The sequence below is a fragment of the Rhinichthys klamathensis genome, unplaced genomic scaffold (genome assembly GCF_029890125.1).
Source record: "Rhinichthys klamathensis goyatoka isolate OS25496 unplaced genomic scaffold, OSU_Roscu_1.1 h1tg000362l_1, whole genome shotgun sequence".
Lineage (NCBI taxonomy): Eukaryota > Metazoa > Chordata > Actinopteri > Cypriniformes > Leuciscidae > Rhinichthys > Rhinichthys klamathensis.
In genome coordinates, this window is record NW_026606871.1 from 480,395 (window position 1) to 492,619 (window position 12,225).

Genomic DNA, 12,225 nt, shown 5'->3' on the forward strand with positions numbered 1-12,225 from the left:
GAGAGGTTTATGCGCTGAATTCAGTATGTTGAGTTTAAAAAAAATGTAGTAGCCAAATTGGCTGAGTGAAATTGAGTGAAAAGTTCATTTTAAACCCTGGGTACAAGTATATGCGATGGTATAAGGCCCTCTAACTAAAGTACTAGAATGGGTATTCCTCAAGGGTCAGTTCTGGGACCGTTTATTTTTTAATATTTTTTTTACATTTTACATGAATAATTTTCCAGAATTTTGAATAAATACTAATTGTCAAATGTATGCAGATAATAGCGTTATTTATGTATCAGCAAATACTCCAAGCACGGTATTCAAAATGTTAACAAATAAAATGATTTAATCGTCTCTGTGGATGCAAAATAATTTTCTGACATTATGAAAAATGTTTCAATGTGTTCTCTATTAAAAATCAGCAATTGCTGATTTTATCTTTACGATTGATCAAAACAAAATCAAACAGAGAAAGTTTAAATGTAACATTGGAGTCTCAATTACAGTTTGATAAACTTTAAAAAAAAATGTGTAAAACCATTTTAACAGATTTGATTTTGATCTTATATACCTATTAAAGCAGCCGAGTTTTATAAGTATGCAATGATTTTTTCAAATCTACTTTGAGTCAGGCTCTTTAATCCGTTACAACACCAATAGTATCACTATACACTCACCGCCCACTTTATTAGGTACACCTGTCCAACTGCTCGTTAACACTTAATTTCTAAGCAGCCAATCACATGGCGGCAACTCAGTGCATTTAGGCATGTAGACATGGTCAAGACAATCTCCTGCAGTTCAAACCGAGCATCAGTATGGGGAAGAAAGTTGATTTGAGTGACTTTGAACGTGGCATGATTGTTGGTGCCAAAAGGGCTGGTCTGAGTATTTCAGAAACTGCTAATCTACTGGGATTTTCACGCAAAATCATCTCTAGGGTTTACAGAGAATGGTCCGAAAAAGAAAAAACATCCAGTGAGCGGCAGTTCTGTGGGCGGAAATGCCTTGTTGATGCCAGAGGTCAGAGGAGAATGGCCAGACTGGTTCGAGCTGATAGAAGGGCAACAGTGACTGAAATAACCACTCGTTACAACCGAGGTATGCAGCAAAGCATTTGTGAAGCCACAACACGCACAACCTTGAGGCGGATGGGCTACAACAGCAGAAGACTCCACCGGGTACCACTCATCTCCACTACAAATAGGAAAAAGAGGCTACAATTTGCAAGAGCTCACCAAAATTGAACAGTTGAAGACTGGAAAAATGTTGCCTGGTCTGATGAGTCTCGATTTCTGTTGAGACATTCAGATGTTAGAGTCAGAATTTGGCGTAAACAGAATGAGAACATGGAACCATCATGCCTTGTTACCACTGTGCAGGCTGGTGGTGGTGGTGTAATGGTGTGGGGGATGTTTTCCTGGCACACTTTAGGCCCCTTAGTGCCAATTGGGCATCGTTTAAATGCCACGGCCTACCTGAGCATTGTTTCTGACCATGTCCATCCCTTTATGGCCACCATGTACCCATCCTCTGATGGCTACTTCCACCATGTCACAAAGCTCTAATCATTTCAAATTGGTTTCTTGAACATGACAATGAGTTCACTGTACTAAAATGGCCTCCACAGTCACCAGATCTCAACCCAATAGAGCATCTTTGGGATGTGGTGGAACGGGAGATTCGCATCATGGATGTGCAGCCGACAAATCTGCGGCAACTGTGTGATGCCATCATGTCAATATGGACCAAACTCCCTGAGGAATGCTTCCAGCACCTTGTCGAATCTATGCCACGAAGAATTGAGGCAGTTCTGAAGGCAAAAGGGGGTCCAACCCATTACTAGCATAGGGGTACCTAATAAAGTGGCCGGTGAGTGTATATACAAGCTTTAAAAGAAGTCAATGAATTTGAATTTTTGTGTAAATAGTTTAGTTCCTAACTAAGGTTATTTGTCAATTAATAATTCAACTAGAAGAATTACTCCTAGAGGTGCAAGAAGTAACAAGAAGAAACACTTTATTTCACCAGACATTCTACTAACTATAAGTAACTCTGCAACTACATGTCAGCTAACAATGACATCAGAAATGAGATTATGACACCAACTCTCTTTATTCTACAGGCACACAGTGTTGGGAACGCAGGCACATGGAGTCCTCTGGCACAATGGCACATGTTCCTCTATCTCACTGCTGACAGGACAAATGCTTCTGTTAAGCTTTTATCATCATTCAACATAACAGGGAACCCCGCTACACCCACACTCGTGAACACAAACATGTTTCATTCACACATCATTGTTCCCAAGAAGATACAATTATGTCCCCTTAGGATTCAACAGCATAGTATTGTTTCCACTGCACTATGCTGTTGAATCCAATAGAAATGAACATCTATTATAGATGATTCTACTGTATATTCCTTTTGTTGCCACTTGAACACAGACACAATGCCTCTAGTGCTGAATGAGTTATAAACATTGGCATGCTTAAACAAATAGAGAGACCCATCTCAGTAGTGTGTGAGGCACAAGTATAATGTGTGTTTTTCAGAGCAACATGTGATGTGGTTTCCTGTGTGGTGAGTGAGTCGAGACTATGTCGAGAATGGCATACAACCCACTAAATGTCAACGAATGTGGTATGCAATGTGTACAGAAAATATTACTTATACATGGAAGACATACTTATGGAAGCTTGTTTCCGCCACAGAATAAAAAATAAAAAAAGGTAATTGCGACTTTTTATCTCACAATTCTGACTTTTTTTCTCAGAATTGCGAGATATAAAGTCAGAATTGATTGATATAAAGTCGCAATTGCAGGTAATAAAGTCAGAATTGCGTGAAATAAAGTCGCAATTGTGTGTTATAAAGTCAGAATTGCGAGATATAAAGTCGCAATTGCGTGTTGTAAAGTCAGAATTGTGAGATATAAAGTCGCAATTGCGTGTTGTAAAGTCAGAATTGCAAGATATAAAGTCGCAATTGTGTAAGAAAGTCAGAATTGATTGATATAAAGTCGCAATTGTGTTAGAAAGTCAGAATTGTGAGATATAAAGTCGCAATTGCGTGTTGTAAAGTCAGAATTGCGAGATATAGTCGCAATTTTGTGTTATAAAGTCAGAATTGTGAGATATAAAGTCGCAATTGCGTTATAAAGTCAGAATTGCGAGATATAAAGTCGCAATTGCGTGTTGTAAAGTCAGAATTGCGAGATATAAAGTCGCAATTGCGTGTTATAAAGTCAGAATTGCGAGATATAAAGTCGCAATTGTGTTATAAAGTCAGAATTGCGAGATATAAAGTCGCAATTGCGTGTTGTAAAGTCAGAATTGTGAGATATAAAGTCGCAATTGCATGTTGTAAAGTCAGAATTGTGAGATATAAAGTCGCAATTGCGTGTTGTAAAGTCAGAATTGCGAGATAAAGTCGCAATTGCGTGTTATAAAGTCAGAATTGCGAGATATAAAGTCGCAATTGCGTGTTGTAAAGTCAGAATTGTGAGATATAAAGTCGCAATTGCGTGTTATAAAGTCAGAATTGCGAGATATAAAGTCGCAATTGTGTTATAAAGTCAGAATTGCGAGATATAAAGTCGCAATTGCGTGTTGTAAAGTCAGAATTGTGAGATATAAAGTCGCAATTGCGTGTTGTAAAGTCAGAATTGTGAGATATAAAGTCGCAATTGCGTGTTGTAAAGTCAGAATTGCGAGATAAAGTCGCAATTGTGTTAGAAAGTCAGAATTGATTGATATAAAGTCGCAATTGTGTTATAAAGTCAGAATTGTGAGATAAAGTCGCAATTGCGTGTTGTAAAGTCAGAATTGCGAGATATAAAGTCGCAATTTTGTGTTATAAAGTCAGAATTGTGAGATATAAAGTCGCAATTGCGTTATAAAGTCAGAATTGCAAGATATAAAGTCGCAATTGCGTTATAAAGTCAGAATTGCGAGATATAAAGTCGCAATTGCGTGTTGTAAAGTCAGAATTGCATTAATGCATTCTCTGTCTTTAGAACAAACTGTCAATTAATGAAAGATTGAGCTGAGGTCATGTCTGTCTGCAAATCTGCATATTGTGTTCGGGATCAGTGGTTCTCGCACCGGAATATTTAAATAAGTGGACCTTGCAAAGAAAGGAGGCTTTGGGGGACTTTTAAATTATTGTAAACAAATGTATAGGGGTCATAGTTGTATTAACTAAAACATTTGTTTTGGGTTATAGTGTATATGGTTACCATTATGGAGATCAGTGTTCCTTCTACCTAAGTCAAACTTGTTCACAAACATTATTTTTACGTATTGAAAAATGTTCAATATAGCTTTATCAGTGCTGGAGCAAAGAAATCTCAATTTAAAAAAGAAAATAAATAAATAAATAAAGTTTTAAAAGTGTTCCAAACCAAACCCGTTTACTTGTAACCTTGTTTAAGTAATAAACATGATTAAATATGGTTGGATTTGCTCACTTAATTGAGGTGATATTAAAACAAAAAAATTAAATGCAACATCAAAATAGGGATGCACTGATATATCGTTAAGAAACAAAGTCTCATCTTTCAAATTCTGTCCATTTTATCATTAAACTCAAACAATAAATGGTGTTTTGACGTCTTTTCTTCCACTTTAATACAAGTTATAGCATTAAAAAACATGCACGAACATGTAAAGTTATGTTGAAAGATACTGTACAACTTACAGAAATGTATCATGTCTCATGTACTCGCCCAATCAGTGTTTCAACTATGGAAGTAAAATAATGTCAAATGTTTTTAAAATAAAAAGCCTGTTTAATTGCACTACTTGAAAAAAATAGGCATTGCATTAACCATGCTTGCATTTTAATGCCTTGTATTTTTAGGGCTTGCATTTTTATGGGCTGAAATTTAGCATGGTTGAATATTTAAGCTGTGAATATTTCAATTAAAAACATTTCAAACACATTTTCATTATTAAAAATTCAATAATCCATATTCACCATTCATATTTCATTTCCAAAATATTCAAACTGTTTAAAAATACAACCAATAATATTCAACAGGCAATTTTCGGTCCATTTTATTTCGCTTTGCAAATTCGCTTCCACAAATTCAGTGGTTCAAATTCGAAAGTAAATTCAACATTGACGTCCAGGAACTGCAGGAAAAGCAGAAGATTGCCGAGCATAATCTCCATCTGCTGTTAGTCGTCCTCACCAGCAGGGGGTGCAAAAGCGCTTGTTGTTGACGAAGACATTCATTCATAAAATGGAAATGATTATCTGTGACAGTATATGCGGAAAAGATGATAAACACACAAAAGCTGTGTTTATGTTTCATTCAATAACTTCATTGTTACTTTCCCTGTGTATTCTACATGTCATCAGCTTTCTCTACCATGAACAGGATTATAATCGGTTTCCCAATACCTCATACTCAAGGATTCCTTTTCCGTTGGGACAAAACGCTTAACACATACAGTGATATGAAAGACCAATCTTGCACCTTATTGGGGATGTAGGCTGTAGGCTACTACATAGGCTACAGGCAAGAAGATGGACCCAGATAATAAACTTTACGCGCAAAGTTTCATGCTGAGCGTTTCGTGATCACTGGCATAAAATCAACACTTGATCAATTAATACTAACACTTTCTATTCTATTCTATTCTCTCTCTCTCTCTCTCTCTCTCTCTCTCTCTCTCTCTCTCTCTCTCTCTCTCTCTCTCTCTCTCTCTCTCTCTCTCTCTCTCTCTCTCTCTCTCTCTATATATATATATATATATATATATATATATATATAAAGTCCTAAAATGCCTACGTGTATTGCATTAGCTTAAACTGGGATCATAGCACTTGCATATTGTTGTCCTCCTATTGTTAGTTTAACTGTAATCGCTTTGGATAAAAGCGTCTGCTAAATGACTAAATGTAAAATTGGCTTGACATTGGACATTCGCACATTTAGGGACCGTCTCTAAAGTTGCATACAACATTGGCAAGTACGTTTCTAACTTCAATCGCAAACTTACATTTATTTGAATAAATATCAAAATCCAAAGGGTGCGCATTATGCCTGACACTACATGAACACTTACAGTTGGTTTTATGACTGTAAGTCGTTCTATTCAAATGCTATTGAAGTTAGAAACGTGTATACCAAAGTCGTATACACTTTAGAGACGGTCCCTAAATGTGCGAATGTCCAACATCAAGCCAACTTAATGCCAGTCTATCACTGGGAAACGCTTAGCTGTGCGCGTTATTCTGAGTCCTTCTGCTTGCCTGTGAGTTTGGACTTTTACATCACTAGTCCATTAAGCTACGTTAAGCGTATATGTCCAGCAGGGGAAACCTGAAGTATTGAGGGAAACCCTAATAGCCTGCATGCTGCACATCGCCACAATATAAAGTTAAGGCAACTAAACAACCAAGAGAAATATATGTCAACCTCAAAAATGTAACATTGGATCTGTATATCCGCATCGGGGAATAAAATTATGATCTCGTTCACGGTAGAGAAATATGCATGTAGGCTACACAGGAAAAGTAACCGTGAAGGCACCGAATTTAACAAAAACAGCCGTCATAATAATCACAAATAAACTTACATTGCTGTAAATGAGTTTTATGAATGAATGACTTGCTCTAATTTTGCTGGTCTTCGTCAACAACAAGCGCTTTTGCACCCCCTACTGGTGAGATCGACTAACAGCAGATGGAGATTATGCTCGGCAATCTTCTGCTTTTCCTGCAGTTCCTGGACGTCAATGTTGAATTTACTGTCGAATTTGAACCACTGAATTTGTGGAAGCGAATTTGCAAAGCGAAATAAAATGGACCGAAAATTGCCTGTTGAATATTATTGGTTGTATTTTTAAACAGTTTGAATATTTTGGAAATGAAATATGAATGGTGAATATGGATTATGGAATTTTTAATAATGAAAATGTGTTTGAAATGTTTTTAATTGAAATATTCACAGCTTAAATATTCAACCATGTTGAATTTCAGCCCATAAAAATGCAAGCCCTAAAAATACAAGGCATTAAAATGCCATCATGGTTAATGCAATGCCTATTTTTTTTCAAGTAGTGCAATTCAACAGGCTTTTTATTTCAAAAACATTTGGCATTATTTTACTTCCATATTCAACCAATAAAACAGCTTGTGAACAGTGACACTTAACGTTGCATTTATCTCAGGAAAGTTCACAGTTCGTTAGCTAGCTATAAAAACATGTTTGTTTTTTTGTATTGTATAAAAACATTTCAGGTTTTTTGCGTAAGTATTATATCTGAAAATAAATACCAGTTGAATATAATAGCTCTGTTGTTAATTTTAACCTCTAATATTATAGTAATGAGTTGGGAAAGAGTTTTTCCTCCTTAAGAAAATCAAACGATATGGACAAATATCATTCTGAATAATTGCATTATCTTACAGAGATAACAGTTCATTTTAACCTAATAATGAGTAATGAGTTTCCCTTAAGAAAATCCATCTATCATTCTGAATAATCGTTCAACCTGCTTTAAATAGGTTTGGCTCTGGTATCATGGCATACACAGACTGAATTATGGACATCTAGTGACATGTATCGCATTAATAACCATTCATATCAGCTGCCACAAACTCCTATAAATAGATTAACTCGTTTCTCTTTGATCCCGAAGCAACACAGATGTGTCAGAAATCATCATCCGCTGGCAGATAGCTTTAAAACGACAGTATAAACACAAACACTGCTGAGTCTCCTGTGCTATCCAGACATGAGTCACGAGCTCTTATTCTGCTCACGGTGAGTGTTTCAGATGGACAGCGTGTGTGTGTGTGTGTGTGTGTGTGTGTTTGCCCTTGGCTGAGCTTCTGCATAGCCAGGCGGATTAACAGCCAGAACACATCTCGAGCCAGAAACAGAATATGTCCCAGTGTACGGTCAATAATTCATATAGAAGCAAGTAAAGGGGACAAAGTGTGGATTTTTACAGAGGAAACACAATTCAGGCTCTGTGACACTGAGCTGTTCAGTCATTCAGCGGATATAACTGTGAGCACGTGATCTAGTGCTCAACTAAACCCCGTCTGGAAGCACACTACACTGAGAAGAAGTGCACAAGTACACATGTGACGGATATAATTACTGTTTCATTCATTCCTAACATTCCCAACATTCCCAAATTCAATAGAACCCTTAAGAGAAATGCATTTAATTGTATTGAATGTGCACTTGTCACTGTAAAAAAAAAATCTGTAAAATTTACGGGATAAAATACGGTAGCAACGTTATTGGTTTTACAGACTTAACTTAAAATTTACAGTAATAAACCGTATTTCATTATCTGATATAATGTTAATTTACCGACCTATTGAAGTATTAATATCTGTTTTGTTCCATTGTAATACACTGACAACCAACAATCACAGCAGAGATGAGTCACATGATCAATCAAAGCTCATCACAAGCAGCTCTTCCACAAGAAAGTTAATACTAATATAAAGAAGCTGCACAGTGTCATTCACACAAACATTAAACACCATCATGGTAACATGTTGAAATTGAAAAAAAAATGCAATAAACACTAATTTAACAACATTAAATGTAACATAAAACCCTAATGTACATAACCGATTAGAAAAAAACTAAGAAAGTTGTGAAGAAACAGTTATTTAAAAAAAAATGCATTAAATGTGAAGTGTCACGCAGGGAATTGTGGGAATGTCAATTTACATTTTTTCACTGTAAATTATACAATGACTTGTTCTTTTTCACTTCCAAAAACTGTAAATTTAACGGTATTTTACAGTAAAATTACATTAAATGTACCATTATATACATCACAGTTATTTACCGTTTATAGTAAGGAAACTTTCTGTTAACCAATTAACAGTTTTTCACTGTAGTATTTTACCGTTAAAATCACGATAATTTTTTACAGTAGTGTACTTCAAATGTTAAAAGTATATTTAAAAAATAATATTAATCAAATAAAAAAAGGTTGTTTAAGTGTACTTACATGACTATGCTTAACACATTTAAGTACACTTTTAAAAACGGCACTTTGTAATAATGTCAAAATAAAAGTTTTCAAAATAAGAGGATATTGAATATTTGAAAGTGTTGACTAACATACTAAAGCTCATGTAAAGTACTTGATTATAATTTTAACAGTGTGTTATTCAATTTTACAATTCAAGTTAATATTTTAGATGCAACTACACTACAAAAGTCGAATATATTTAAATAAATTCCATACATATTTCAATAAATATTATGGTAACACCATAGCTGCCAACTCTCACGCATTGGCCGTGAGACACCCGCATTTGATTGGTTTCACACGCTCACACGCCACACTCCCGATTTCTCACGCTGAAGTGTCAACCCGGGCGGTCAAATGCCTGGAAGATGAGTTTATCTATATATCTACCTGTTGAGCCACTCGTGATCGACTAGTTATACCTCAAATTCGTTAAAAATCTCCCGTTATCTAGAGCGAGCGTGCATGCGAGACAGAGATTGTGCTCCAAACCGCGTAGAGCGAGCGAGAGACCTTGCGCGAGCGAGACCGCCGCCCCCCGTCAACAAATCTCACTCGTCTCTACCACCCCCCCCCCCCCCCCCCCCGTCAACAAATCTCACGCCGAGCAAAACTCAAAAGTTGGCAGGTGTAACACTTTAGTTTAGAGTCCAATTCTCACTATTAACATGCATATTAGCTGTTTAATAGTACTTATAAAAGCACATATTAATGCCTTATTCTGCATGACCATATTCTACATCTCTTAATCCTAAACTTAACAACTAGCCTACTAACTATTAATAAGCAGTAATTAGGAGTTTATTGAGGGCAAAAGTCATAGATAATAGTGAGAATTAGACCCTAAAAATTATATTAAAGTATATTTTAGTTTAACACAAATGCTTGTCAGTACATGAAGCAGGGCAATAAATGAAATTTAACATGCAGTTTCTGAAAAGACATTCATTTCACACTTAAGTATATTCTTTTAATGTATAGTATTTCTGTAATAATACTGTATTTAAAAGTATGCCAAAGTGTTCTTTTTTTTACAAGGGAAGTTCTTGAATAAAAGAAGCTTAAGGGTCACATAAGGGGTATCGATTTCATAATAAAACATTTTGATAAGTTTATTTTATTATATTGTAATAAAACATTTGTGTCAAGTTTGATTACTTTACCATCACTAACATAGTAATAGAGTAGTAAGGAGTGTGTTGGTTTTTTTTATTGGAGCGTACCGTACATTTCCATCACAGAGATTGTTTTAAATTGTAAATATTGTAATAAATTGAGAGTTATTTGTGAACATGCTACAGTAAAAATCATTATTCATCATGAGATGGTATCATAGAAAGGACAGTGTGATTGTACTAAACTAATATTTTACCTGAATATCATTACAAAAAATAATATGCAAATATTAAATGTCTTTCCGTTAAAAAATTCCATTAAAATTGCTTTGTTTATTGGGGAAGGAAGCTAAAAAGTGTCACTTCCTGATGAATATCTATTATGACTGCCTCATCTTAACTAATACATTTTCCAAATCATGTAGAGTCAAAGCTGGAGCCTCTCCCAGCGTCTGGAAAAACCCAGAATAACACGAGGAGAACATGCAAACTCCACACAGAAAGGCTCAAACCCTGGACCTTCTGTCTTCAACCACTCAAATACATTCATATAAAAGGCGACCGAAGCCGAGTCTCCTTTCACTCAAGTCCTAACTCGCCTGAAATGCATGTCCTCCGGCTGATCGTGAGGTGTGAGGACCCCGATATCTTCAGCCGGATCCTGATGATCACTCATGGTCTTAGGCCTGCAAAACACACAAACACACACAACAACACGTCATACGCACTTCTAATAAGCATTTAGCCTTTTCCCATAGCAAAAGAGCACATGCTATTTCTGGGCTACAATTAGAAAGCTGTGATAAATGGACCGCTGCTGAGAACGCCGCTCTACTGTATGGCCTATTCTTCCCTTGTTATCTTTAATTGGGAAGCTTCATTAGGCACGGGTTTGAGTCATCTCTGTGTGCACTGACAGGCCGGTTCCTGTTTTTGAAGGTCACATTATTTGATCCGCTGTTGAATACACCCCAGAGACTGAACACACGCTGCGACGGCACACACACACAGCTGGTGCGCTGCTCCTCTAAAACGCTTAACTAGCAGTTCTCCTGCTGATGCACCTCAGGACAGCAATGAGAGGAGGGCAGAGAGCAACCTAATACAAAGAGAAATACATAGACAAGAGGATTAAACAGCCAGCGCAGGACAATAGTAATTGGATGATAATTACTGAAGTGTTTTTAAAGGGTCATGTCATACATATTTCATCATTATTAATTTTTTTTTCCACCTCTGACCCGAATGAAGCAGGGCATTTTGTGCGGCTGTGCCTTTAAGAAACGCCCCCTTCACATGTGAACTGGGGAAAAAGCTCTTTGCTCCGCCTACACACACACACACACACACACACACACACACACACACACACGCTGCTGCAGGTTTGCTATTTGGTGTATACTGGCGTACCTTTGGTGTACTTGTAACATGTAACGTAAATTAATGTAATGTAACATCAAACAACACACTAGTTATTATCAAGTACTTTACTTCAAAATAAGTGTACTCCTTTAAAGCACGACAAAATTATTAAAGTTTAAAGATTATTAAAACAATGATTTAAAATGCACTTTAAAGCTAAATATTTGACATTATTACAAAGTGCATATTATTAAAAGTGTAACAAACGTATAATGAAAAGTATAGTCTCTTTAATTACACTTAAGAGGCCTTTTATTTCATTATTATATTATCTGCAAGATACAGTTTTTTTTAAAGATTTTTTTTTACAATTAAGCACATACTATGGAGGACCAACTCTACCATATTTAAAAATAAATACAGAAATAAATAAATGCTCAATAAATAAATAAGCATACAATTAATTGCCCCAAAAAATACAATAAACAAATAAATGTAGGTAGAAATTAAATTATACAGTGAGACATAAATGTATATACCTCTTTTAATTAGCTTCTTTATTTATTTACCTTTGTAATAATTACCTTATTTATTTATTGTCCGTTATAATCTTCAACTTTATTTATTAATTACTTATTTTTTAAAGTATTTATTTATGTGCATGTTATAATATTTTTGTCTGTTTTATTCTTCCTTTGTATTTTTTTACCCTATTTATTTCTTCAATGCTATTTATTTCT

General features: G+C 35.6%; 1 protein-coding gene across 1 annotated transcript in view; it reads right to left on the reverse strand.

Annotated features, from left to right (window-relative positions):
* The window catches only part of gramd2aa (GRAM domain containing 2Aa), a 44,015-nt gene that overhangs the window by 25,510 nt on the left and 6,280 nt on the right, over window positions 1-12,225 (reverse strand). The window contains exon 2 of the mRNA XM_056233194.1: window positions 10,723-10,809. Within this exon, the coding sequence (XP_056089169.1) occupies window positions 10,723-10,809 (87 nt within the window). The remainder of the gene's footprint in view (window positions 1-10,722; window positions 10,810-12,225) is intronic.